Source organism: Neolamprologus multifasciatus, chromosome 8 (assembly GCF_963576455.1).
Source record: "Neolamprologus multifasciatus chromosome 8, fNeoMul1.2, whole genome shotgun sequence".
Lineage (NCBI taxonomy): Eukaryota > Metazoa > Chordata > Actinopteri > Cichliformes > Cichlidae > Neolamprologus > Neolamprologus multifasciatus.
Window position 1 is genome coordinate 13,987,329 of NC_140446.1, and position 22,806 is coordinate 14,010,134.

Consider the following 22,806-nt stretch of genomic DNA (forward strand, 5'->3'; position numbering starts at 1 on the left):
GTAGTTTCATGTGTCTTAAGTGGTACCAGGATGTAAAACTATCTAAGCCACTCCCTGTTTTCGTACCTGTTGGAGATGGGAGGAGGTCATGTGAAGTACTCATCTGTGCAGGTACCTCAGGGATAGGCATGTCGGGTAGGTGGGGTCGCAGCTCCCTCTCTGGTCGGAGGCAAAGCCCCTCATTAAATCAAATCAGTGCGGAAACAAGGTGGTGTTAGGAGGACGGAGAGGAGCGGTCTGCGGAAGACGCGCTTCAGCTTAAAGGAGAAAAAACTGCGGTCGGCGAGGAGACGATTTATCGGTGCGTGGGTTTGGATGTGCTGGTGACGGTTGTCTTTCTGTAGCAATTTAGTAAGTTTGCTGTTTGACTGAGTTAACAAGTTACTGTACAATGATTTTTTTTTTACGAGATTGCTTAAAAAGTTTAAGCAATACCGCTTTGGGTATGCGTGCTGACGAAACCTCCCTTTCTATTTTTGACTGTGATGTTAGCATGCTAGGACCTTGTACCTGACTTTAAACCTGCCATACGCGGAACAGTGACCAGGTGTGGACAGACTTGACTAGAGGTTCAGGCCAAAGGGAAAATTAAACGTATTTAACCCACTGCTGTAAACTCTGCTACCGTTAAATAATGCTAATAATTTGGCGACGTTTTATCCCAGGCATTTGAATATATTCACCGGTAAATTTGTAAGGTGCACCTTAATTCCCTCCAACACGAATATCTAATGAACCAATCATTAGAATCATTAGAAGCAGCTCAGAGTATTTCGACATGTAGAAGTGGTCAAAGGAGCCTGCTGAAGCTCAAATCACCTGACATTTCCCTGCACAGTGTTTACAGAGTGAACCCAATGGTGCTCTACTGCTTCAAGCTGATACAAAGACAACAGATAACCACTTGGTATAGCAAAGGCATGCACGATAATAAATCTTGAAGGAGATGGGTGCAATAAAATGCTTTGAAATAATAGGAAAACTACAGTAAATAACTAGTTGTTAAAACCAAGGTATGCAGAAGAGCATCTCTTGGGCAACAGCAGCAGATCACACTGGGTATTGCTTCTTTAAGAAGAGGAATCTAAGGCTAATATTTGCACGTGGTCATCACAATTGGACAACAGAAGATTGGGAAATATCTCGACTGATAAGTCTCAATTTTTGCTGTGATATTTGGAAGGGTCAGCATTTAAACAATATGAAAGCATGGGTCCTTCCTGCCTTGTGTTATAGGTTCAAACTGCTGTTGGTGTAATGATGTTGGGGATATTTTCTTGACACACTTTGGGCCCCTAAGTACAAACTGAGCATCATTTAAATGCAGTAACCTACCTGTTGTTGACCATGTCTATCGCTTTATGGCCCCAGTGTGCCCATTTTCTGATGGCTTCTTCCAGCAGGATGACAAAGCTCAAATCACTCAAACTGGTATCTCACAGTCACCAAATCTCTATCCAGTAGAACGCCTTTGGGATGTGGAGGAATGAGAGATATGTATCCAACAAATCTGCAGCAACTGTGATGCTAAAATGCCAGTATGGGCCAAAATGTCTTAGGGAATGCTTATGGCACCTTGGAATCTGTGCCACAAAGAATTAAGTAATCTAGGGGCAGAAACTGGCAAAGTGTGTACCTAATGATCTGGCTCATCAGTGTGTGTATCAATAAACTCAATGACACACAACATAAAAAATAAAATGAGTTCTTATTTGCACAAACTGGATTTGCTGCAAATTATTCTAAGCAATAATCTTATTTAGCTTGATTAACTGGGAACTGATGATAAGCTGCCTCAAAATCCCATCAGAGACTGCATCCTCTGTCTGTCTGTGTGTGGTTTCCGACTTGTTAGAGCAACACATCACTACAGTGGGTACATACCAAAGCATTTTGTGGCTTTTAATCAGCTGCCGTGCTGCACAGTTTTTCACATTTGCTCTCTGCTGTTTTTAAAGCAGCTGTTTCAGGTGAGTCACCCTAAAATGATTTACACTGTCAAGATGTTTCTTAAAGTAACACACTCACTCCCAAGTACAGGTTACAAGATCTCTGCCGTTTCTATGAAGCTTGTTCAAAAACTGGTGCTCCTTTCTAATTATACAGCATGAATGCACTCTCCCACCAAGCATACAGTTTGGTGGGAAAGCTTGACTTGGCCCTTCCTCTTCCTCCATTATTTTACCACTGAAATTGAGTGCTAGTATTTTATGGGTTAATCATCCCATTCACATAAGAAATATGAAAAACATTGGGTTAGGAGACCGTAGCACTTTAATTAGCATTTCCCTCCCCTGACAGGCTGATCTGTGCAGTTTTGCTCATTTAGCTGGAACCACTATTCCAGGGCAGACAGCTGAGAAGCTGTTCCCTGGCACACAGACTCGGGGAGGGCAGGAATGCTTGTGAAGAAGAAGCCAATTTTCAGACAGGTGTGCGCACTACACACGTTTACTGTAAAAGTGTCTTTTATATGCCGGCATGGTCGGCTGCTTCCCTGTGCAAGCATGGGCGCTCTAAGCTGCACCCCCGTGGAAGTAATGAAATCTGTTGTCAGCAAGACGTACCAGCGAGTGCACAAAATGAGCATCAATAGCTTTTTCTTGATGTTTATCAGCACGTGCCTTCTCAGACAGCCACATCATGTCAGCTCTGCAGATCTGTATCACAGACACACAGACTCCTCTTAAAGAGGGGCTCCATCCTGCACACAATCACATCCCTGTCTCAGAAATACACACGGCTTTACCAGTACAGAGGGATTCTCTGGTCTACCTATACACAGATACACAGATTTTAGTACGGCTATCTTTGTGGGGACCTGTCACTTACATAATAATACCACGCCCCCTTACCCTAACCATAGATGTCATACTGAATACCTAAAGTTAAGTATTAACCTTCGGCCAGCTATGTAAGCTTTTGGGGTCCAGCATTTTGGTCCCCACAAAAATGTCAGATCCCACAAGCATAGTGGGCTTTTGTTGGAGCAAGTCCACACACAATTATATAACCATGATTTCATTGGACATAACATCAACTTACATTGAGTTGTTTAAATGTGCTCTAACATTAATTAGAACTGCTAATCTTAAAGCAGTCTTTACTTTAAAGGCCACTGCCTTTAAGGAGTGTTGTGTTTTGTCCCCATAAGAAAGGAATGCCCGTATAAGGCACTACTTTCTAGGGAGATATTAGTCTCTATAATATGCATACCTGTTGGACCACACACAGTCTTTTCAGCCACAGGAAGGATATTTTAGCCCTGCTTATCAGCTCCCAGAGTTAATCAGATATTATATGCATCCCCCTTAACATTGTATGTGTATCAAACAGTGACAACATGTGACTGTCATTGTAATGGTGCGGCTAACCTGAGGTCAGGTTGTATGCTTGCTTAATAGTTGGCATGTGTAATCAAATCATAATTAGTGGGTTTGTAGATGGCCGTAGGGCTATGTCAGCATATTCTGGTATCCCAGCTCCTGGGTGACCACTGTGGTAAACATAGATTACACTCTCAAACACACATATTTACATAGCTCACATCTTGTTGGAATTCCCCCCCCCACACACACACACACACATCCAAAGTAGTTTACATCCTGCTTGAAGAGCTTCATTTGGAATGTATGGGATTCTTTTTAAACCAGACAAAACACTTATATGTATACATGCTGGTATCAAGACACCTTTGTTAAGTGAGTTACATTCACTGGCCACTTTATTAGGTACACCTGGCTGGTACTGGCTTAGACCCACTTTAATAAATGTGCAGCAATTGCATGATGCAGTTGCTTCACATTTGTTAGCTGTATATCCACGATGTGAATCTCTCGTTCCACCACATCCCAAAGGTTCTTTTCTGAATTAAGAGCTGGTGACTCTGGAGGCCAGTTGAGTACAGTTATGTGTGCTGAGTATTATTATATTCAAGGATCCAGTTTGATCTGAGCTTTGCGACATGGGGATACTGTGGTCTTAAGGGGACGGACATGGTCAGCAACAATATTCTGGTAGCCTGTAGCTTTTAAACGATGCTCAGTTGTCCTGTCTCTCAGAATGGCACATACGTTTTTGATTATTACACTGTAAAATTAGTTGAAATAACTAAATAAAAAATTCCAGGCATGTAGACGAATATCTGAACAAGTGTATTAGATTTTGTTTTAATTTAATGCCCAAAATAGAATTTAGTGGTTTGTTGCCTGAGAGCAACATTATGCTGTTAGGCCACTTTTCCCAGGGGAATAATACCAAAACAGAGCTTCTAAATTCTCCTAAATTATGTCTGGACGTTTAGGGTCATTCCCACACTGAGAATGGTGAACTTGATGAGAGTAAAGGTAGATCCCAGAATCAGGTTTGAGGAAAAAATTATTAAGGCATAGTATGAAAATATTTGAAAAAGTTTTTAAAACCACCCTGGTTTTTTTCTATGGACACTCTTTGAAAGGCCAAAGTTCAACCACTTAGCTATGAAAATATGGTAACAGTGCAGTCAGTCTTGGGTTACTTACCCCCTGGCACCCCTGATCGAATGTAGTTGTGCCCTGTTGCTAATGACTTGTCCTCATGTCCTTTGGCTAGCACTATAGCACATTTCCTGAATTGTATCAAGGCTTAAGTGGTTTTCTGTATAACACAAAAACGGCTCACAAAAAAACTTTCTCACAATTTCTGGCTTCTTTGCCAGTGTCTCTGACATTTTGTCTGTCTGATGGATTATATTGCTAAAGTCTATTTCACCTTGAGAATAACAGAAGGCTTTCACTCGTGAACAAGAAAAAAAACAGATATATGTGCATTTTAGTGCTTTTACTTTGCATTCTGGCTAAGTGTCCCTTTTGTTGTCGTTCCAGGCGTCCCAGGATGAACTTTCATATCTGCCTCTCCTCCCTCTTAACTGTGCTGCTTCTTCAAGGTCGGTTTATTGATGTTATTACTGTTTTGCCTTCTGTGCCTCAGAGTGGGAGGAGTGTTTTAAATACTATTTTGGAATATCTGCTTGCGCATTATGGATGCTTTGTAAATAAAAGTCAGTGGATACAGCACTGTGTCAGGGTTAGCATTGGGAATAAATGCTAATATTAGGTATGTACTGATGGTTATGGTTGTTTTTGCTCAGGCAAAGTTTAATGTTCTTGTAAATATAGTGTTGAAAATGTTCATTGTGTTGGTGCTTGTGAGAACATTTAAGGCCCAAGTTTATGCCCTGCTTGATGGAAAATGTGCGGTGAATCACTGAAGCGCCTCTGGACCACCTGAGATTCTTTACGAGACATTTTACAGCTTTAACCTGTCAAGTCTCGCATCAAAGTGCTTTCCTGCCGCATGTGCTTGACATGCTGCTTGTTTTGCGAGGCAAACTTTGCATCTATTCCATTGCATTGTTCCCGTGGACCAGAGTCCATCGGTATGTGCCTGAGGGAAGAGGCAGGAGTCGTGGGGCAATATAATCCTTGAATTGTTTTCAAAAATGACAGCTTTAGCCCCATCCTAACTATTTATTATAGGTCATTTTAAGACTTTGAACTTGAGCACACCAGACTGTCTTACCCTGTCAAGAGACGACACGCTGACAACACAGATAACATGTTTCAGTGCAAGATATCCATGTAATCCAGCCTGTCAAATTGAATTCCACAGATAGGGGCAGGCTAATCCCTGTTATTTTTCTGATTTCAGGGAGATATTGTGTTTATCTCCCAGACTGTAGTGGGATTGATGCCAATTGACATCAACCTTTCAGCTGCAGGGTTTACATTTATTATCTTGTTCCTGATTTTTCTGCTAAATCGTCTTTCACACACATTAAAGATACAGTCATTCTGCTAGAGTCGCTCGGCTGAACAGATAGATGTTTTGTTCAGAGCACTGTGGGCCCCACACTGACCGTGAAAACGCAGCTTGCCAAGAACCTAAACGTCCCCTGTCAGGAGTGCTTTGGGGCTGCGGCGTTGTTGGAATTCGAAGAAGCTGAAAGGGTCAGGATTGTGGAGAGGTCGGAGAGCAGAGGTCTGGTTTGCAGGTGGCAAGTTTCTTTAATTATTAGTGTTGTGCTTAATGTTTCATGACCCAATGAAGGCCTTTACTCCTATGAGTGAATGGTTGAAGAAAAACAAAATAAAGTCATGAGCTTTAAAAAATGATATTATTGCCACTTCAGAGTTTTAGTTGTGCTCAAAATGTAACAATAAAAAAATGAATTGGTTTTATTATTTATATGTTGCATACTTTCCCTTTATTTATTTATTTTTACAACCATTGACATGTCTTTTGCTAAATGTATGTTGCATTTCACCATTAATCATCCGTGGCAGCCTGCAAAGAAATCAAATTTAAACAAAAATAATAAAAAGGACTCAAGGTTAGTGCTGAGTTTGCGAAAGTCTTGACACCCTGACTTAAGCTGGTTCCCTTCTTTCCTCTGGAAGAACAGTATTCTCTGCAAACTCTGCCCTTCTTAAGCATTCAAAGCGCTTTATACAACATGCCGTATTCATGCAAGTTCTTTCTCTTCTAACATTTACACACATGTATATATCGGAAAGTAACTTGGAGTTCAGCGTCTTGCCCAAGGGTACTTTTGTAATGCAGACTGGAGAAGCCAGGAATCAAACCACCAACCTTCCAATTAGTTAATTACTATCCAACTGTCTATTCTTCCCTTTGCCAATCTAACAAAGGCAAAAAGGCCCAAAAAATCATGTTTAAAAGAGAAAAAAAATCAGCCAGTATTTTTCTTCTCACCTCTCCCCGGACAACATCAGTGACAGAAATATGAGTGCAAAATATGAGGACAAAGCCAATGTCGGCACTAAATAATCCCATCAAACTTTTGCACATGCAACCTTTCTTTGATGTTTTCGGTAGCGCTTTATCGTTCGGCTCGTTTGACTTTTTATCACCTGTTTTAGCTGATGTGCAGGCACTAAATCAGCAAGACACGGACAGCCTGAAGCATTACGGGAGGACGAACTGACACTTTCTTTCTGACTGAAAAGCAGCGCCGTGGTATTCAGAGTGTGGAATCTGTTCAGCGTGGCAACGCACGTTTGTAAAATCACTCAAGTGCTCCCTTCTCTGTGCCGAACAAATGCCTCTGTCGGACAAAAAGCCATGTTCACACGAAAACATGTCCTTGCTCTCCTCTGAGCCGTACGTGTGCCTGAATAGAAGAGCGTCCTTTGACTGAATGGAGCGAAAGAATGGTTTTCTTCACTTGTCTGCTCACATTAGCTTGAAATACTCAATTATCCATTAGAATAGGGCTCATGTGGGAGTCTATTTTGGCTTTAGGGAAAGCATCCAATTTATTGGATATTTTACTTTTCTCACGGCTCTATAGGATGTCTGAACAATGACAATAAATAAAGTTAACGTGAAGAGTAATGGTCTACAGGTCAGAGCATGTTTTTTATATGAAGTATTTTGTGAATCTGAAACTGATGAAAAATTGTGACTATTAATGGGAGCTGGTGAGGATCCAACTAAAACTAAGATATAAACAAATTGAAATTGCAATGATAATTTTGCAAACCCTCAGATTTATAAGTATTTGAAACCTTGTGGAGATCCGGACCCTAAATGTTTTAAGCTTGAATATGTTCTTTTAGATTACAGTAGTCTAGACACATTTAGAAAATCAGTTAAATGTGTAATAAGCCGCGTTTCACCTATTTCTAATTTATTCCAAGTTATTTTGGCCTCTCTCTCATAGGTTAGTGCTTCATATGTAAATTTACTGTGGCTGTAGGTGAATAAATATAGACTGAATAAATATCTGACTGCTCTCTGTGTTGTTGGTGCCTGCTAGTTCAGCACAGCACCTCTGTGCAGGAGATTCAAACCAGCCACGAGAACATTGTGAAAATCAACTCTGCAGGAGAAAGTGAGTACCTTACAAAATGGTTAACACATAGAATGTACAGTCATGTGAAAAACGAAGCACTGCTTCCATAGGTAAGTAGCAGCCAGGCACTTGACTTTTTGATCATCAGGGGTCACCTCTGCAAAAGTAGCAGTTTTGGCAGTTCTGTGGTTTGGAGCATTCAGGTGTGTGTTGATGCCCAGCAAATTCAACCTAAGATCTGACTGCGCAATCCTCTTAGAAACTGTATAAAACCAGAGAACTAGATCTCACATTCTACAGGCTTCAGTTAGCATGTTAAATGTTAAACTTCATGATATCACAATTACAAAAAGACACAACAAGTATGTTTTTTTGGAAGGGTTGCTAGATAAAAGGTGCCTGTCACTAATAAGAACATAACAGCACAGCTTAGGTTTGCATCTAGACAGATGAGCCCAAAGTGGAGATGTTTGGTCATAATACACAATGCACAAACATCTCTTGCCACATGTCAAACTCAGAGGTGAAGGGGTGATGATTTAGGATTGCTTTGCTGCCATGAGACCAGGGTACCTTGTAGTCATTGACTCAACCATGAGTCAGTGACTCAAAGTATTCAGCCTAATGTGAGGCCATCTGTCCAACAGGTAATGTTTGGTCCAAATTGGGTCATGCAGCAAGATCAATAGAAGAGCAAAATCTACAACAGAATGGCTAAAAACAAGAGAATCAAGACACTTAAGTGGCCCAGACAAACCCTCAAGCTGTGAATAAGCAAATAAGCAAATTTTAATTAACCGGAGCAACGTTGTTAACAACAATGAGCCAAAATACTTCCACAATCACGTAAAAGATAAATTCTTACAAAAAATTACTTCAAGTTACTGCTGCTAAAGGTAGTTTTACAATCTACTGAATCACGTGGTGTGCTTAAAAGTGTTTTTTTTCACATGAGTGTTGGTGCTAGGAATTGTTGTGACATGCTTGGACATGATGTCAACCTGCATGCTTGTAATTGGATGTAAGTCAGCTGAGCAGCACACAGTAAATGAGCCAGAGATCCTATATCAGAAATGGATAACAAATTGTGAGACAGAAATACTTAGAAGTTGTTGGTCTGTGTCAGTGGTGTATGTGACTTTTCTATAAGCAGATGACTCAAATGACAGACAGATGGCACACGCTGCACGTGTAATGTGCCCCTAATGGCTCTTTTCATAATCAGCTAATGCACCCAGCAAGTACAAACGTGCATGAAAGAGAGAGGAAGCTTTTCGCTTGGTAGTAGTTTAATGTGTGAAAGGGAAAATATAAGGAAATAAAATTAGCTTTGACATGCAGAGTTTGTTTTCTCTTATTATGTCTAGATGCTATTTTTGTCTGCAACGGTCCATTTGATACCCAGCCAGGAAAACCAATATAATACAGAATTATGGGGGAGCTAGTGAATGAGTTTGGACCTATTGACCCATCTTTGTCTGTACCCTCTGTGTGAATTATTCTGTGTGTGTTTGCTTTAATGGGAAGTGATGCAGTGCTCAGCAGCCATGGATATTCTCTTCCTCATGGATGGTTCCTACAGCGTCGGGAAAGGCAGCTTCGAGAGGTCCAAACACTATGCGATCAAACTCTGTCAAGCACTAGACATCGGACCAGATAAGGTTTGGGTTGATATCTTGTTTCTCGCCGTCTTCGCATCCTGTCAGTCAGTGCTCTAATTTCTCCCTGTGCAGGTGCGAGTTGGTTTAATTCAGTTTGGCCTAACTCCTCGGCTTGAGTTTACCCTGGACTCATACTCCACCAAGCAGGAGCTGAAGAAGCAGATAAAGAGCATTTCTTACAGGTGTGTCTCTGCTGCCATCTGAGCACGAGTAGTTTAATATGTGAACTCAAGCCTTTAACTTAAGTTTGGTTTTGTATGTTAATGAGTTATAACTATGAAGGATCCGGGACAATGAAAGCTTTAAAGAAATGTGGAAAATGTGTCTAAACAGGCTCTTTTTGACATCCATTATGAAATTAACTGTTTTAAATCATCTGCGCTCACTGGAGAAGCAGGCGACATTATTTTAAGATTTTAATTAGCAAGCAACAATTCTAAGGATGGAGTCAAAACATTTGTGGCTCACAGCTTTCCTTGATTTGGAAAACAGAGAGCCTAAATTGGTAGGCGTCCTCTTTATTTTTTCTTCCAGCGTTTCCATTGTTATCAACCGGCCTGGAAGTGCAAGATGCTGTTAGTGCAGACTGAGATTACAAAACTGTATGCGTGTGTTATATTTGCCACAGAAGATTCAGTAGTTCATCTATTTTGACAGCTGAAAAAAAAGACCTAGTGCTAACAAAATGGTATGTCCCTGTTGGAGGGATGTTTTTAAAAGCAGACTGTCATGTTTAAGAAAACAAATCCAAGAGTAAATGAATAAAAAAGGTGATAGAATTAGGTCGAACATATCCAGACTGGCAACATTTTCTTGTCCTCATCTTATATTTTACAAATCCCTTAAACTATGCTGACGGCAAAACACGTACACATCCACACATGTGGCTAAGTAGCACCAAATGCTCCCTGAAAAGAAAAACAAATTAATTTCAGATTAGAGGCCCTCCACAGGTGGTCACTGGATATTGGATAAGTGCATAAACCGAGGAAGAGGATGGTAATTTGACCAGATGTGTGTGTGTGTGTGTGTGTGTGTATGTGTGTTGTTCACAATGTGGAAGTAACAGTTTGACCCACCAGCTGGTTTGAAGTGGGTACATAGAATTGAAACTTATAACCAGTCACATTACCACAAATTGAATTAATGTAGCGACCGACTCAACATCAGTAGAAATGTTATAGCAACTTTGGAAATGTTAGAGAACTCCAGAAGGGAAGTTTAACTTAAGGTAACATTGGGTATTTTAGTGTTTATGCATTTTTATTGGATTTATTGCATTATTATCATTATTACCAGTGATTAAAGGAGCAAAAAAAGTATTATCTGTTACCTTTGATGTAACCTAATTACAGTAAACTGATCACTACAATATAGCACATCACTGTAAACTTTATTCTAGTTCTGAAAACTACAATAAATTGCCCGTATTTTCATGCAACCTTTAATGACGCAAAATTGTCATATTCCATTCGGCCAGTTCAGCTAATCATCATAATAGATCCAATCTCTCAGAAACTCTGAATTAGGACATTACATCTAAAATGAAAATTACAATTTCAGTCAAAAACGTTTCAGTTGCTGAGTAGTGTTTTGCTTTGAAACTAATTGCTCCAGCCCACTTTAACCTCTGATTATTACCAGTAAAAGTCATGTAGTTAAGTGCTTAACACGTTCATTTGCCAAGCAAAAGGTTGCGGTTCAAGTTCAGCAGGCGACACAAATCTCTGTGGTGTTTCACCAGAAAGGGCATCTGGCATAAAATGCTGCCAAATCAAATGTGCAGACCTAGCTGGTGACGCTTAATGACAAGGGAGCAACTGAAAGCTGCTTTAAATGCAGATGTGTTTTTGTTCACATTGTTGTTTGAGATTATTGTAGTTCAAAGAAGCGCAAGTTTCTTAGTTTCAATATTTTGAAGATATTTGTGGAGCATATGCTCACACAGATCTGTTCTAAGGAGGTTAGATTGGCGAGGAAGCCACTTGTAGCGTTTGTTTCAACACATCTGTCCTCTGTCACCTGGAAAGGATCTTTTTCTCAGTGTCTACACTTTGAAAATGAAAGGATGGACATTTATGTTAAACAAAAACAAAACCGAAAATGATTTAAATGTGTGTCACGAAGCCTGGGGTGATGAAACGTAGCCAACATACATTTAGAATCCAAGAACTTAAAGAGAAATCCATCCAAATGTAATCTTTAGTTTATGTTGGCTGTGATATGCAGCAGTTTATTGACCTTGCTGACATCTGCTGTAGTACAGTACATGCGCTCTAACTCCTCAGTATTTTTCAAACAAAAACACAGAAATCCTGCTATTTCCCTTTTCCGAATTCTCTACCCACAGGGGAGGCAGCACCCAGACAGGCCTGGCTCTGAAGTACATCCTCAGGAAGGGTTTCCCAGGCGGCCGTAACTCTTCCAGTGTGCCTCGCATCGTCATCCTGATGTCAGATGGGAGATCTCAGGGCAACTCTGTGCTGGCAGCTGCTCAGCTCAAAGACACAGGCGTGGTTGTGTTTGCTGTGGGCTTGCGCTACCCCAAGTATGTTTGACAGCTCCACAATAAACTTTCCCTATAATTCATTAAAGTATGTGTACATTTCTTTATATACTAAGCCATCTCTATATGTTTTCAGATGGGAGGAGCTTCACGCTTTAGCCAGTGAGCCAACAGAGAGCCACGTTTTCCTCGCCGAGCATTTCCATGATGGTGTCAATGGCCTGTACACAACACTGAGCACGTTCTCTTTCTGCAACGCCACACCCGCAGGTTTGACTTTCCACTGACAACTATTCGTGCTTGTTTGTTAAAGAAGTGAATGGGAATCCTTTTCTCTAACATCCTTGTTTTGTGCTGCACTACTCCCTTTTTTCTAGTCCCTCATTGCTTAGTGTCCAGTCTCCTCCTAACCCCTGTCTCAACCCTGTTCTCCAGGCTGTCGGATGGAGACATTTCCCTGTGAGAGGAAGACACTGGAGACAGTCAAAGAGCTGCAGGGGAACTACATGTGTTGGAAAGGTTCCAAAGGCTATTCCCCATACACATCTCTCTGTCCCTACTACAGGCAAGTGTTTAAAGGTTTTACTTTCAAATGTTGTAGCTGCAGTATACAGTACTGTGCAAAAGTCTTGAACTTTGCTAGGAATGTTGGTGCAGTGGTTTATTTTAACATGTGCATAAATGGAAAAACACAAAAACACAGCCTGAACTCTTATAGTCAAGAAAGGTTCATGTCATGTGTGATGTCTTTGCTCAGTTTTCTTTTCCTATTTCTTAACAATGTGACTTTGAGACACGGCTCATCTGCTGTAGATAGTTGTTTATTTTTTATTTTTAGATGTGTCACTACTTCTTTTGTCCTCCTATTTATCCAGATTTCTCAAATTCTTTAACAGTTCTTTAACCTGAAACTGTACAGCATGCTAAGTTGTCTGTGTAGAGACAACACGATCACGGGGTGGCTCAGGACTTTAGCACAGCACTGTATAGTTTTCGTAATATGATCTGTTTTGGACGTTGCATTGGATCTAAGTGTGTAACAGTGTTTTTTTCCCCCCTCATTGCTCAATGAGCCACAAGACAGCAGTGGAACAGGGTAACTCCCATGTGTTAATGTGCTGTGTCAGTGTGAGGGTGTTAATACAAAACAAGCTACAGCAGTGAAATTCTTTCAGACCCTCCCAGGCAAAATTAAAATGGCCTTTGACAAAATTAATTTCACACAACATTGCAACTTTACCACAGCAAAATGGCCCGAGGCAAGTGGAAGTAGACCATTACACTCAAGGTAAAACTAATTTTTGGGGGAAAAGCAGAGAAAAGAAATAAGGTGTGTGCTGTTTCTAGTACCTGAAACTGTCTAGATGAGTGCTAGCAATTCGCATGACTGGCAGATCTAACTGAGATCTAAAATTCCTCTGGCCACTTATTATATGAATCAATTGATGGGTGGGGCTCAGGTAATGTGTTTCTGTTACCTAATAGGGAAAATCAGAGAATGGCTTATGGGGGTCAGGAACTTACCCACATCACACCATCTAGAAGCAACTGTTTTAAATGCTAACAAAACATTTTGAATTTTGTGTTCCACAGGTACAACAAGGTTTATACGAGACACCAGACAGTCTGCCATAGAACAATTTGTCCGGGTAACAACCTCGTCTTGCCGCTTTTTACTTCTCTAAGATGCAGTATCTGCAACTCACGCTCTTCATCTCTCTCCGCTGTAGATCCCTGTGATTCTCAGCCATGCCTGAATGGTGGAACATGTGTATCAGAAGGTTCAGAGGGCTACCACTGCGTGTGTCCTCCTGGCTACGGAGGAGACCCACACTGTGGTCAGTACACTCAAAGCTGCTGACTACATGCTAAGGCTATGTCGGAGAGCAAATTAATGTCAGAGAGCAAATAGAGAGCAAATTAACCAAACCATCCATTCCTTCTTAGCTCCTGCATTATTGCTGGACTGCTCTGTAGACCTGCTCTTCCTGCTGGAGGGCTCTGCCACACTCACCTTGGAAGGCTTTCTCCGCCTGAAGTCCTTCTTAAAGCGCTTCCTGCAGACTGTGATTGGCTCTAACAGTCCCAGCAAGGTCGGCCTGGCGGTGTTTGGCGGGGAACCACGAGTCGAGGCCCAGGTTGGCAAGTTCAAAGGAGACCTGAGGAGTCTTCTTAAGGCTGTGTACTCACTTCAGCTAATTGGTGGTGAAACAAACACGGGGCAGGCCCTCCGCTATGTTACCCGCCATGGCTTTATAAGCACGCCAGTCTTTGCCGATGTCGTGGACGACCTTCCTCGTGTGGTGGTGCTGCTCACCGCCACTCCTGCCGCAGATGAGGTGGTTGAGCCGTCTAAATATGCACGAGACAGAGAGATCTTCCTGATAGGAGTGGGACCTGACAGCTTAAAGGAGCAGCTGAATAACATCACAGGAAATCCACAGAGGACCCTCACCTACTCATCACCTGATAGGCTCGCTTCCAAGATCCCTGAGCTGAGGGCCAAGATCTGCAGCGTGGATACGCAAGGTACTTGATCTGATAGATGTGCTGAATATGTTGGAACATTAATGCCACCGTTACGTCAGATACTACTGCGCACAAAAAAATCAAATTAGCTATCCATATTCTTTTTTCTTTTCTTTTCCAGGTTGTCTGGGTCAAGCTGTAGATCTGGTGTTTGCCCTGGATGCTTCAGGTGGTGTGGGCCGTGATAACTTTGCCACCCTGCAGAACTTTGTGCGCAGCGTCACCGTCCAGTTCGACATCAACCGTGACGTGGCTCAAGTGGCCCTTGTGGCGTACAGTAGGAGAGCCACCACTGTTTTCAAGCTGGACACGTATGAGACTGGTTCTTCCATCATTCAGGCTGTAGGTGACGCCAAGTACGTGGGTGGAGTGGCTTCGACGGGTGGGGCGTTGCTGCACATCCACTCTAATGTTCTCACCATAGCTAATGGCGCACGACCGGGAGTGAACAAGGCTGTAGTAGTGGTGACGGACGGCACCGGTGGGGATGATGCTGTCGTACCAGCTCAAAAGATAAGAGACAATGGAGTCTCAGTGCTTGTGGTTGGTATCGGAGATGTCCAGAGGGAGAGGCTGATGCAGATTGCCGGTGCAGAGGAGCATATGATTTCAGTGCCGTCCTACGAGGATCTCAAGTACTTTGAGGATGTCCTGGTGCAGATGCTGTGTTCAGGTAACGATGCAGGGGAACTTGTCTTTTACCAAACCTCCTAAACTGTTTTCCTTTTCTGTTGATAAAGAACTGTGTGACACTGATCTGCAAACACAGTTTTTCTTCTTTTCCCTTCACTTAGCCTTCTCAGAGATGTAAGATAGTTTATTTTAAACTTAACATGAAAAATAATTGGCTGCTTTGTGCTGATTCCTTCCTTTCAGAGGTGAAGAAACCTGTAAACCTGTGCAAGCCTAACCCATGTATGAATAATGGGGTCTGCATCTTGTCAGAATGGAGCTTTCGCTGTCAGTGCCAAGGCTATGAGGGGCCGCACTGTGAAAGAAGTCAGTGACATTCATGAAAGTTTTCTTTCCTTATATCCTTAATTTCTACTTTTCATAGCTTCGTCAGTGTCCCTTCTACAAAACTTAAGTGCAAAAACAAAGACAAACTGATTTAGATATAGATATCCTGATATAGCATTTGATCCCATATTAAAAGCTCATAAATTAAACAGTAAATGTAAATGGACAGAATTGGTTACAAGTCATGACTTGTTGTGTGGTTTGTTTGTAGGAAGCAGCAGGTCTTCATCCAGAGGGGATTTTCCAAGACCTGCTGGTCTGAGGAGGAAGAGCAGGCAGAGGAAGAACCACCAGGAGCTTCTGCATCGCTACAAACTACACCGTCGAAGACACACTCCCTGACATGCCCTGCACTTATAAACACAAAGTATACACTGAACATATGAACACTTAAGAACCGAGGATGCTTGCAGGTAGACGATGGAGCAAAGGGAAATCTAATGTTGCTTTGTTTTTTTGCTTCAGTGTTTACAGTTGCACACAGTGTCAGCAAGTGTCTGTACTGCTGTATCCATTTGTATGTTATTATTGTTGTCACTGTGCTCACTGTTATGCAAATGTCTCAACACGGTTCTCTTGTATTTAAAGGATATAAACTTTTATATTATTAATCAGTGTCAGGATCCTAATATATTTAATGCATAATAGACACAACTTTATTTCTCTACATAACCAAAAAGAAGGTCCTCCCACTCCCTCCGTTACCATTTTTAATATTACGCTCCATATTTTTACACGCAAATCCGCTAAGCTGGTCGAGGTTCATTTGGAAGAAAAAAGTACATTCATATTGTTAAATTTAAATATACAAAAGGTAGTTATATTCCAGTGAGGGGTGAAATAATTGAGGATTTCAAGAAAAGATGGCAGGTACATTTTGAATGAATTGATGGGAAGGAATCTGAAACTAAAGGAAGGAAACAAAAATGTTTCCCCTTACAGAAGTAAAGACTTTATTCATGTTATAGCAAAATGATACATTTTTATAAAAAAAAAAAAATCAACCCATATTTTTGTCAGTATATTTTTATTTGAATAAAAAGTGCATTTTTAGCTAGCAATACAAGCCCAAAGGCTGAATAATGGTGTAAATATATTTACATCTTGGCTACCAGCATATATGAACCAAGCTACAATCTGTGTACAGAGTGGCTGATTTAGTAAGGGGGCCTCTGTCTCGTACTTCAGTGGTTTTTAATTTCAACGTTTCAAAGTTTAAACGTAGCATTTATGCATTTCTTACACTGGCCAAAATGCTACTTCGTCACTTTCCTCCCTTTGCAAATAGAAACAAACTTTAAAAAGTCATTGAATTTAAGATTAAATCCAGTGGTATCCAAGAACACGAAGTGTGCCTCTGTGGCTCATCATAGTCTTGACAAAGTGATGGTTTGGTTGAAGGGCTGAGGGAAGGGAGGTTCTTGATTAAAATGTCTGCTCATTCGGTGGGTCAGAATGTGGTGACGGGCGACTAGACCAACATAAACTTCTGAATTTCAGAGGTCAATGAAGATTTCCTCTTAGGTTGTTGATTTCTTTTCCCATTCCTATGAATATAAAAAGAAATAGACCTACCAATTATAATATTTCTTTCAAGATAAGATATTGACATTGATGCTTTATGTGTAAATAAGAATCTCACCTTAGCTTTCTGTAGCACATTGCCTTTTGTGGTCATCATGGAGGTGGGTCTGCCTTTAAGAGCAGACGCAGAATTGACCGGGGAAACTGAATCTGCGTTAACGTTGCTGCTGGAGGGTTGGGAAGAAGATGATGGTGACAATAACGATGATGACGACGACGACGACGACGATGACGATACCTGGGGAGAGCCTATCGTTGATGCTTTAGGCTGAGGGTAAAATAGCAGCGAGATGGTTAAGGTTCACATTTCAAGCATCACGCACTGATTTGAAAAACACAGAAAACATTTAGCAGATGGATTCTGAGGCGTATAGAAAGACAGCCAGCACACTAACCATCGCCGTGTCCTGGAGGCTGCTGTCCAGTGTGGTTCCCAGCGTGAAGGGCCCTGACTCCACTTTCTTCAGACTTTCCTTCACTTCTACCAACTGTAGCTCCACCTCCACCCTGTGCTGCTCTGCCTCTCGGCATGCCTCCTCCTTCTGCTTCAGACGGGCTTCCAATGAGGCCTGCTGCTTGGGATCTGAGGACAACAAACTGCTGTCAGTTCCCATGTGATCAATGCAAATCTTTGAGTCATACGGACACTGCAGGTGTACCTTGGCAGGTGCTGAGCTCCTCTTTGATTTCCCTCTTCTCTTTCTTGAGGTTTGCCAGACTGATTTTCACCTCCTCCCTCTCTTTCTCCAGGCGATCACGCTCGTCGATGTAACGCCGCATGTCTGCCTCTGTGCGGTTCTTGCCCAGCTTTATCTCAACTGCACCGGGGCATCCTGGTAATTGAGCATTTATAATTTTAGAGGACATAAAGATTTAATAACCGTAAAAAAACCCCAAACTTGCCTAGATCTTAAGCTGTGCTTTTAACTGTAGAAGATGCAGGCTGTCACTAGAGGGAGCCATGGTTATGTAATAGTACAGAATAGGAAGCAGGTGTCAAGGAAAGTAATAAGTACTTCTAACATATCTGCTTCATGATGAAAAGTTGTTGAATATATCTGTAAAAAGGTGAGTGTGGTGATATTAAAATGAAGAGCATGCTTGCTATATCTTTTTTATATATACAGAACTCAGCAAACCCACTGCCCCATTTGTCCTGACCTATAGTATGTGCCTTGGGCCTTGCAGGTTGTGGGCTGTGAGGACGCGCAGCAGCAGTGTGAGATGTTGGACCCTTGTGGATTTGTCCACCAAAGGAATTGAAGGCCTGTGTGATTCCCAGGCTGGTCTTCTTAGTGGTCTCTTGGCTCTGGGTTGAGGTCTTGACTGGTTGAGTTTGTGGCTGTGATGGAGTGGGAGTCTGGGCTTGTTCTTGTTCTGGTTTGCTGGTAGCAGAGGCTAAGTTTGTCCCATTTAATACGGGCATTGAATCTGGCTCAGTATTGTTAGTCGACGTCCCCTGCAACCAAATGATGCGCAAATTATTAATGTGGAAAGTAAAAAATATTTTCTAGAGAAAGGTTTGAGGTTGTCAATAAACTCTAATTTCCTACCTCTTTAACTTGAGAAGAGGAGTCCTTCTTGTCATCTGCTGGTATTAGGGAATGTCTCGAAGCTTCTTTAGGGGAAAGTTTTCCTCCAGAGGATGTATGAAGGAAAGAGCGCACAGGGACAAGGTCTAGGTAAATCCTGTTTTCAGAGTCTTGTTCTTTACCCTGTGGGCCCTTGGCATTGTCTTGTGAGCATGTTTCATTGTCTTTCTGGAGATTGTTGCCCTCACTATTCTCCTCAGCATCCTGTATGACACGAGAGGAGGAAATTAGGAGATGGCTTGTGGCCAGATGACTGAGTCAATATTAAACTGAAAGTTAGAATCTCAAAACATTGCATCGGGTTTCGTGACAGCGTACCTCTGGGTCAGCTATAGAGGCCACATCATCGTACAGATCATCAGAGTTGTGAGAAATAGAAGGTAGGGTGTCTATGTAGGTGTTTGGCTCTGAATACCTCCTCTGCATCAAGCTAGAGAGACACACAATAACAAATAACCTTGTGCAGCGGTAGTCCTCTCCAAAAGCTCAGACTTCAGACTGCTTAAAACACCGGCATTTAGACAGCTTTATATACTCTTGTATCTGGATGATGTCAAAGAGAAGGGATGTTATATTATTTTGGTCATCTGAGGCACTGTTCTGGCTGTGAACACAGCAGCTGCAGTTCAAATGTTTTGTTTGTGAGGACTGACCAATCAGAAGAAAGACAGTTTTAAAGCAGTGGCTGTGGCTTGAAAGATAAAGCGGTCCGTCTACCAATCATAAGGTTGGTGGTTTGACCTCCGGCTCCTCTATTCTGCATGTCGTCCTCAGGGAATATAAGTTTCCCTTGATGCATCCATTGAAGTGTGAATGTGTTATGTTAGATTAAAGGTGATTTGGCATAGACTAAAGCACATATGTGTGAATGGGTAAATGACTCTTGTAGTAAGAAAGTGCTTTGAGTGCTCTAGAAATGCGGCGTTTAAGCACCGGTCCATTTAAAGCAAAGTTGGACCAAAGTTGCGTGATAAATGAGGATTATTTCAAACTGTGAATGACGCAGAACCACTCTACTAAAGTCCAAGAATAAGATATGGAGCTGGAAATCTGCATATTGAGGTGAACAAAAGCGAATAACTTACTATAAGGAAGTCCTCGCAGCATTGACAATAGTGGAGATCCTCTCAGCATTGACATAGTCGTATGTCAGCTCCTCTGGATCTGTTTTGCTTCCCGTCTGTGACAGCAAGAGTCCCAGCCAGTGACCCATATCTGCTGATGTCTTAGCCTGGGAGGGGATGGAAAAGAAAAGGACAAGCATTCACTGCAAACCATGCACTTGCAACATCATGTTTTTCAATTCTCAGAGTTTAATTTGGATGCCATTTTTAATTAATGAAATGATTGCCACAGCACCATTTCCAAGCAGCGGTTCTCTGAACTAAACTTTAAGAAATGAACCGTACAAGCCGAGCTGTTAGACTTAACTAGAAAAATATAAGAGGAAAGAGCTGTTTCTCGGATTTAGTATTTTGGATCAAACTGCTTCTTAAGAATTCTCTATTAAATAAGTAAGATTGAGATTGAGGCATGTAAAACAACCTGATATGACACGATGTGTTTACTGCCTTTTATTATTTTGGGAGATTCAAACAGCTTGTCTAAATTAGAAGGTTAACTATTACACATATTGCATAATGGTTTGACGTGGCGTATTTATTTGAATTAAGATAGTTTTAATGTTAACCTTATGACAAGAAGGAAAAAAACAGAACACATCCCTGAAGACTGAACACTGAATTCCATTGACCAAACACATACTGCAGCTGGGTGGTACTGGAAGCTTAATGAAAAAGGGTGTAGCATTAGTCCCCCAAAAGCCCAGTACATCCACACCCTTTACACAAAGACGCACACTTGCGTATGTACACATGCACCCACACCCACTCAAGCTCCCAGACCACCCTTGTGTGCACACATATATTACATATGCTGTCTGATGTCAGCAGAAAGTGAGTTTCAGATGAGGACATGTTTGTTGAGGGTTCCAAGAAGCAGCTGTGCATCTTTTCTCATTTTGCTGACTAAGTATTTGCTTTTTTCCACACATTTAAATCCAGCCAGACATTTGAGCCCACCGCTTAGAGCTAAGCAGTAAGCTCAAAGTAAGCTCTCATCTGAGGCAAGCATGAGCTGCAGACAGGAAACATGCCGTGTGTACATGCGATATCATGGTCTATTTTTCAATAAGCTTTGGTTAAGTAGCGCTTTGAGCTTGCAGCACACCACTGTTCCACTCCTGACTAACTGAAACCCGCGTGGTTGGGTTTCCACCCAGTGCAAACTATTTATTTTGCATGGTAACAAAGCCTCCAGCATTTTCTCACCAATCTAACCCCCCTACAAACATTTAAATGTAGAAAACATAAAGCGGTAATCTACCTCTAGAGTTGCCATCTGTGTGCCATCCATGTCAATCCGAAAGGAGTATAGGTGCTCTGGGCTGGGGTCAGGCAAAACATTGCAGCCCTCTAGAGACACAGCAGGTTGGGTTACTTTGTTCTTGCCCTTGTCTTGGTAAAACCACAGCTGTCCATTCTTTATAAGACACCAGCAGGTCCGCCACTGACTGTTCACCAGTACATTGAGGTAGCCTGAAATAGGATGGAGGAGAAAACATAAATATGAAGTTTCCTTTTTTACTTCTCTTAGAAATTAATACTGTGCAAAGAAAACAAATACTGAAGTCGCAGAAGCTTACACTGCGTGGCTTTAAGGTAATTCCACTTGACTGAAAGAAATATATGCTTGCTTGATGTGATAAACCTCACAATTCATACTGGTTGTTTCTTAAACCAGTGCTTACAAATTGCTGTCATATAATCTTGTTTGTTGCTGAAAACCAATAGTCTGCCATAGAGGGTGCATATCATTATGGATCAAACTGGATCTGCTTTATTTTGCATATAACACAGGGAAGAAACAGAGACGATGCTTTTATGTATGTCTTGCATACAATCTAATGTTATCTGGACCAACCAAAATGATATGCAGGTGCTATGCCAGCCCACTCATGAGGTGGGTTGAGTCCTTTTTGACTGACGGTGCTGGAGTGCATGGTGCTATTGTTACCACCAGGAGCCCACAGGGGAGTGTCATATCTCCAGTTTTATTTACTTGCTGTACTAGCAAATGTAGGACTTACTTATCTGATGATGCAGTGAGTGTTAATTTGGAAATATTATGGATATTGTGGATGAGTTGGTGTCATGCTAGTTTTCGTTAGTTAAACACCAAGAAAATGAAAGTGGGCGCATCAACAGGTAGCTTTTAGTGAGGACGTTACTTAAAGACACTAAAAAAACTACTTTATCTACTTCCTTATTCACCTGTTTTATACTTTGAGTTTTTACATCAGCTGTCCTTCCTGACACAAACACAAAGGGATTCGTGTCTCCTCTTGGAAAACTGGTGATCCTTTGCTTGTCAGGCGAATGTGTAAATTACTACAAGGGGCAAAATCTGTCATGCAATTCAATCACAAGTGTCTGTAATGTCTCCAACTGCAATGTCTTTGTCATTGTGGTTGCATTCATCTGACATTTATCATGAGATATAAATGGAATTATTGAAAGGGTAATAAATGTTACTACTACGATATATTTACCTTCGACCGGGGATGTCAAGCTCATTTTAGATTACAAGTCTTTTATGACTCACTTTGATCCTAAGAGGGCTGGACCAGTGAAACTCCCCTTTCTGTCAGTGTGCAGAAATTTAACTACACTTTTAATCACTGAGATATCCAAATAAAAGAAAAAAGAAGTGTAATTTCAACAATAGGTCGTAGTTTTTTCCACATAATAAAGAACTGCTGCTGGAGTAAATGAAAGAAACTGTTCAGCATGACTCTTTGAGTGTAAATTACTTTTTTTTTTTTTTTTTTTTTTTTACCTTTTTTTTACATTTTTATAGTCAATCTTGAAAAAACTTGTAACTTGTAATTGTAATTTCTTACTTAATTACTTTGATGTAGCAGGAATGGCTATGAGGAAGGTCTTTTTTTTAGCAGGTAAAGCTGCAAAACTTGTTAAAAATACATTTAAAAGCCCAATA

General features: G+C 41.3%; 2 protein-coding genes across 5 annotated transcripts in view; one reads left to right on the top strand and one right to left on the bottom strand.

The window, feature by feature from the left end:
- Positions 1-23: 23 nt before the first annotated feature.
- vwa2 (von Willebrand factor A domain containing 2) lies at positions 24-22,443 on the top strand. 2 transcript variants are annotated; one of them, XM_085169315.1, is made up of 14 exons: positions 24-351; positions 4,863-4,924; positions 7,820-7,894; positions 9,383-9,516; positions 9,589-9,698; positions 11,867-12,064; positions 12,159-12,292; positions 12,458-12,587; positions 13,616-13,671; positions 13,753-13,860; positions 13,970-14,551; positions 14,673-15,224; positions 15,428-15,550; positions 15,783-22,443. In XM_085169315.1, exons 2-14 carry the CDS (start codon positions 4,873-4,875, stop codon positions 15,911-15,913), a joined length of 2,385 nt encoding a protein of 794 aa, XP_085025441.1. In that variant the 5' UTR covers positions 24-351; positions 4,863-4,872; the 3' UTR covers positions 15,914-22,443. The 2 variants fall into 2 exon arrangements, with proteins under 2 accessions (XP_085025441.1, XP_085025440.1); XM_085169314.1 differs by having other exon boundaries at positions 24-301.
- Positions 16,988-22,806, bottom strand: part of afap1l2 (actin filament associated protein 1-like 2) — a 42,058-nt gene continuing 36,239 nt past the window's right edge. For all 3 annotated transcript variants that reach the window (XM_085169312.1, XM_085169311.1, XM_085169313.1), the window contains 9 exons: positions 21,133-21,344; positions 19,833-19,978; positions 19,066-19,177; positions 18,709-18,951; positions 18,317-18,614; positions 17,815-17,988; positions 17,551-17,738; positions 17,214-17,423; positions 16,988-17,118 (listed from right to left, as the gene is read on the bottom strand). In XM_085169312.1, the coding sequence (XP_085025438.1) occupies positions 17,092-17,118; positions 17,214-17,423; positions 17,551-17,738; positions 17,815-17,988; positions 18,317-18,614; positions 18,709-18,951; positions 19,066-19,177; positions 19,833-19,978; positions 21,133-21,344 (1,610 nt within the window). In that variant the 3' untranslated portion in view covers positions 16,988-17,091. The remainder of the gene's footprint in view (positions 17,119-17,213; positions 17,424-17,550; positions 17,739-17,814; positions 17,989-18,316; positions 18,615-18,708; positions 18,952-19,065; positions 19,178-19,832; positions 19,979-21,132; positions 21,345-22,806) is intronic.

Coding starts and splice junctions, on each gene's coding strand:
- vwa2 (XM_085169315.1), top strand. CDS start 4,873: ATGAACTTTCATATCTGCCTCTCCTCCCTCTTAACTGTGCTGCTTCTT. Junction 9,517..9,588: donor TAGACATCGGACCAGATAAG/GTTTGGGTTGAT, acceptor CTCCCTGTGCAG/GTGCGAGTTGGTTTAATTCA. Junction 13,861..13,969: donor CGGAGGAGACCCACACTGTG/GTCAGTACACTC, acceptor ATTCCTTCTTAG/CTCCTGCATTATTGCTGGAC.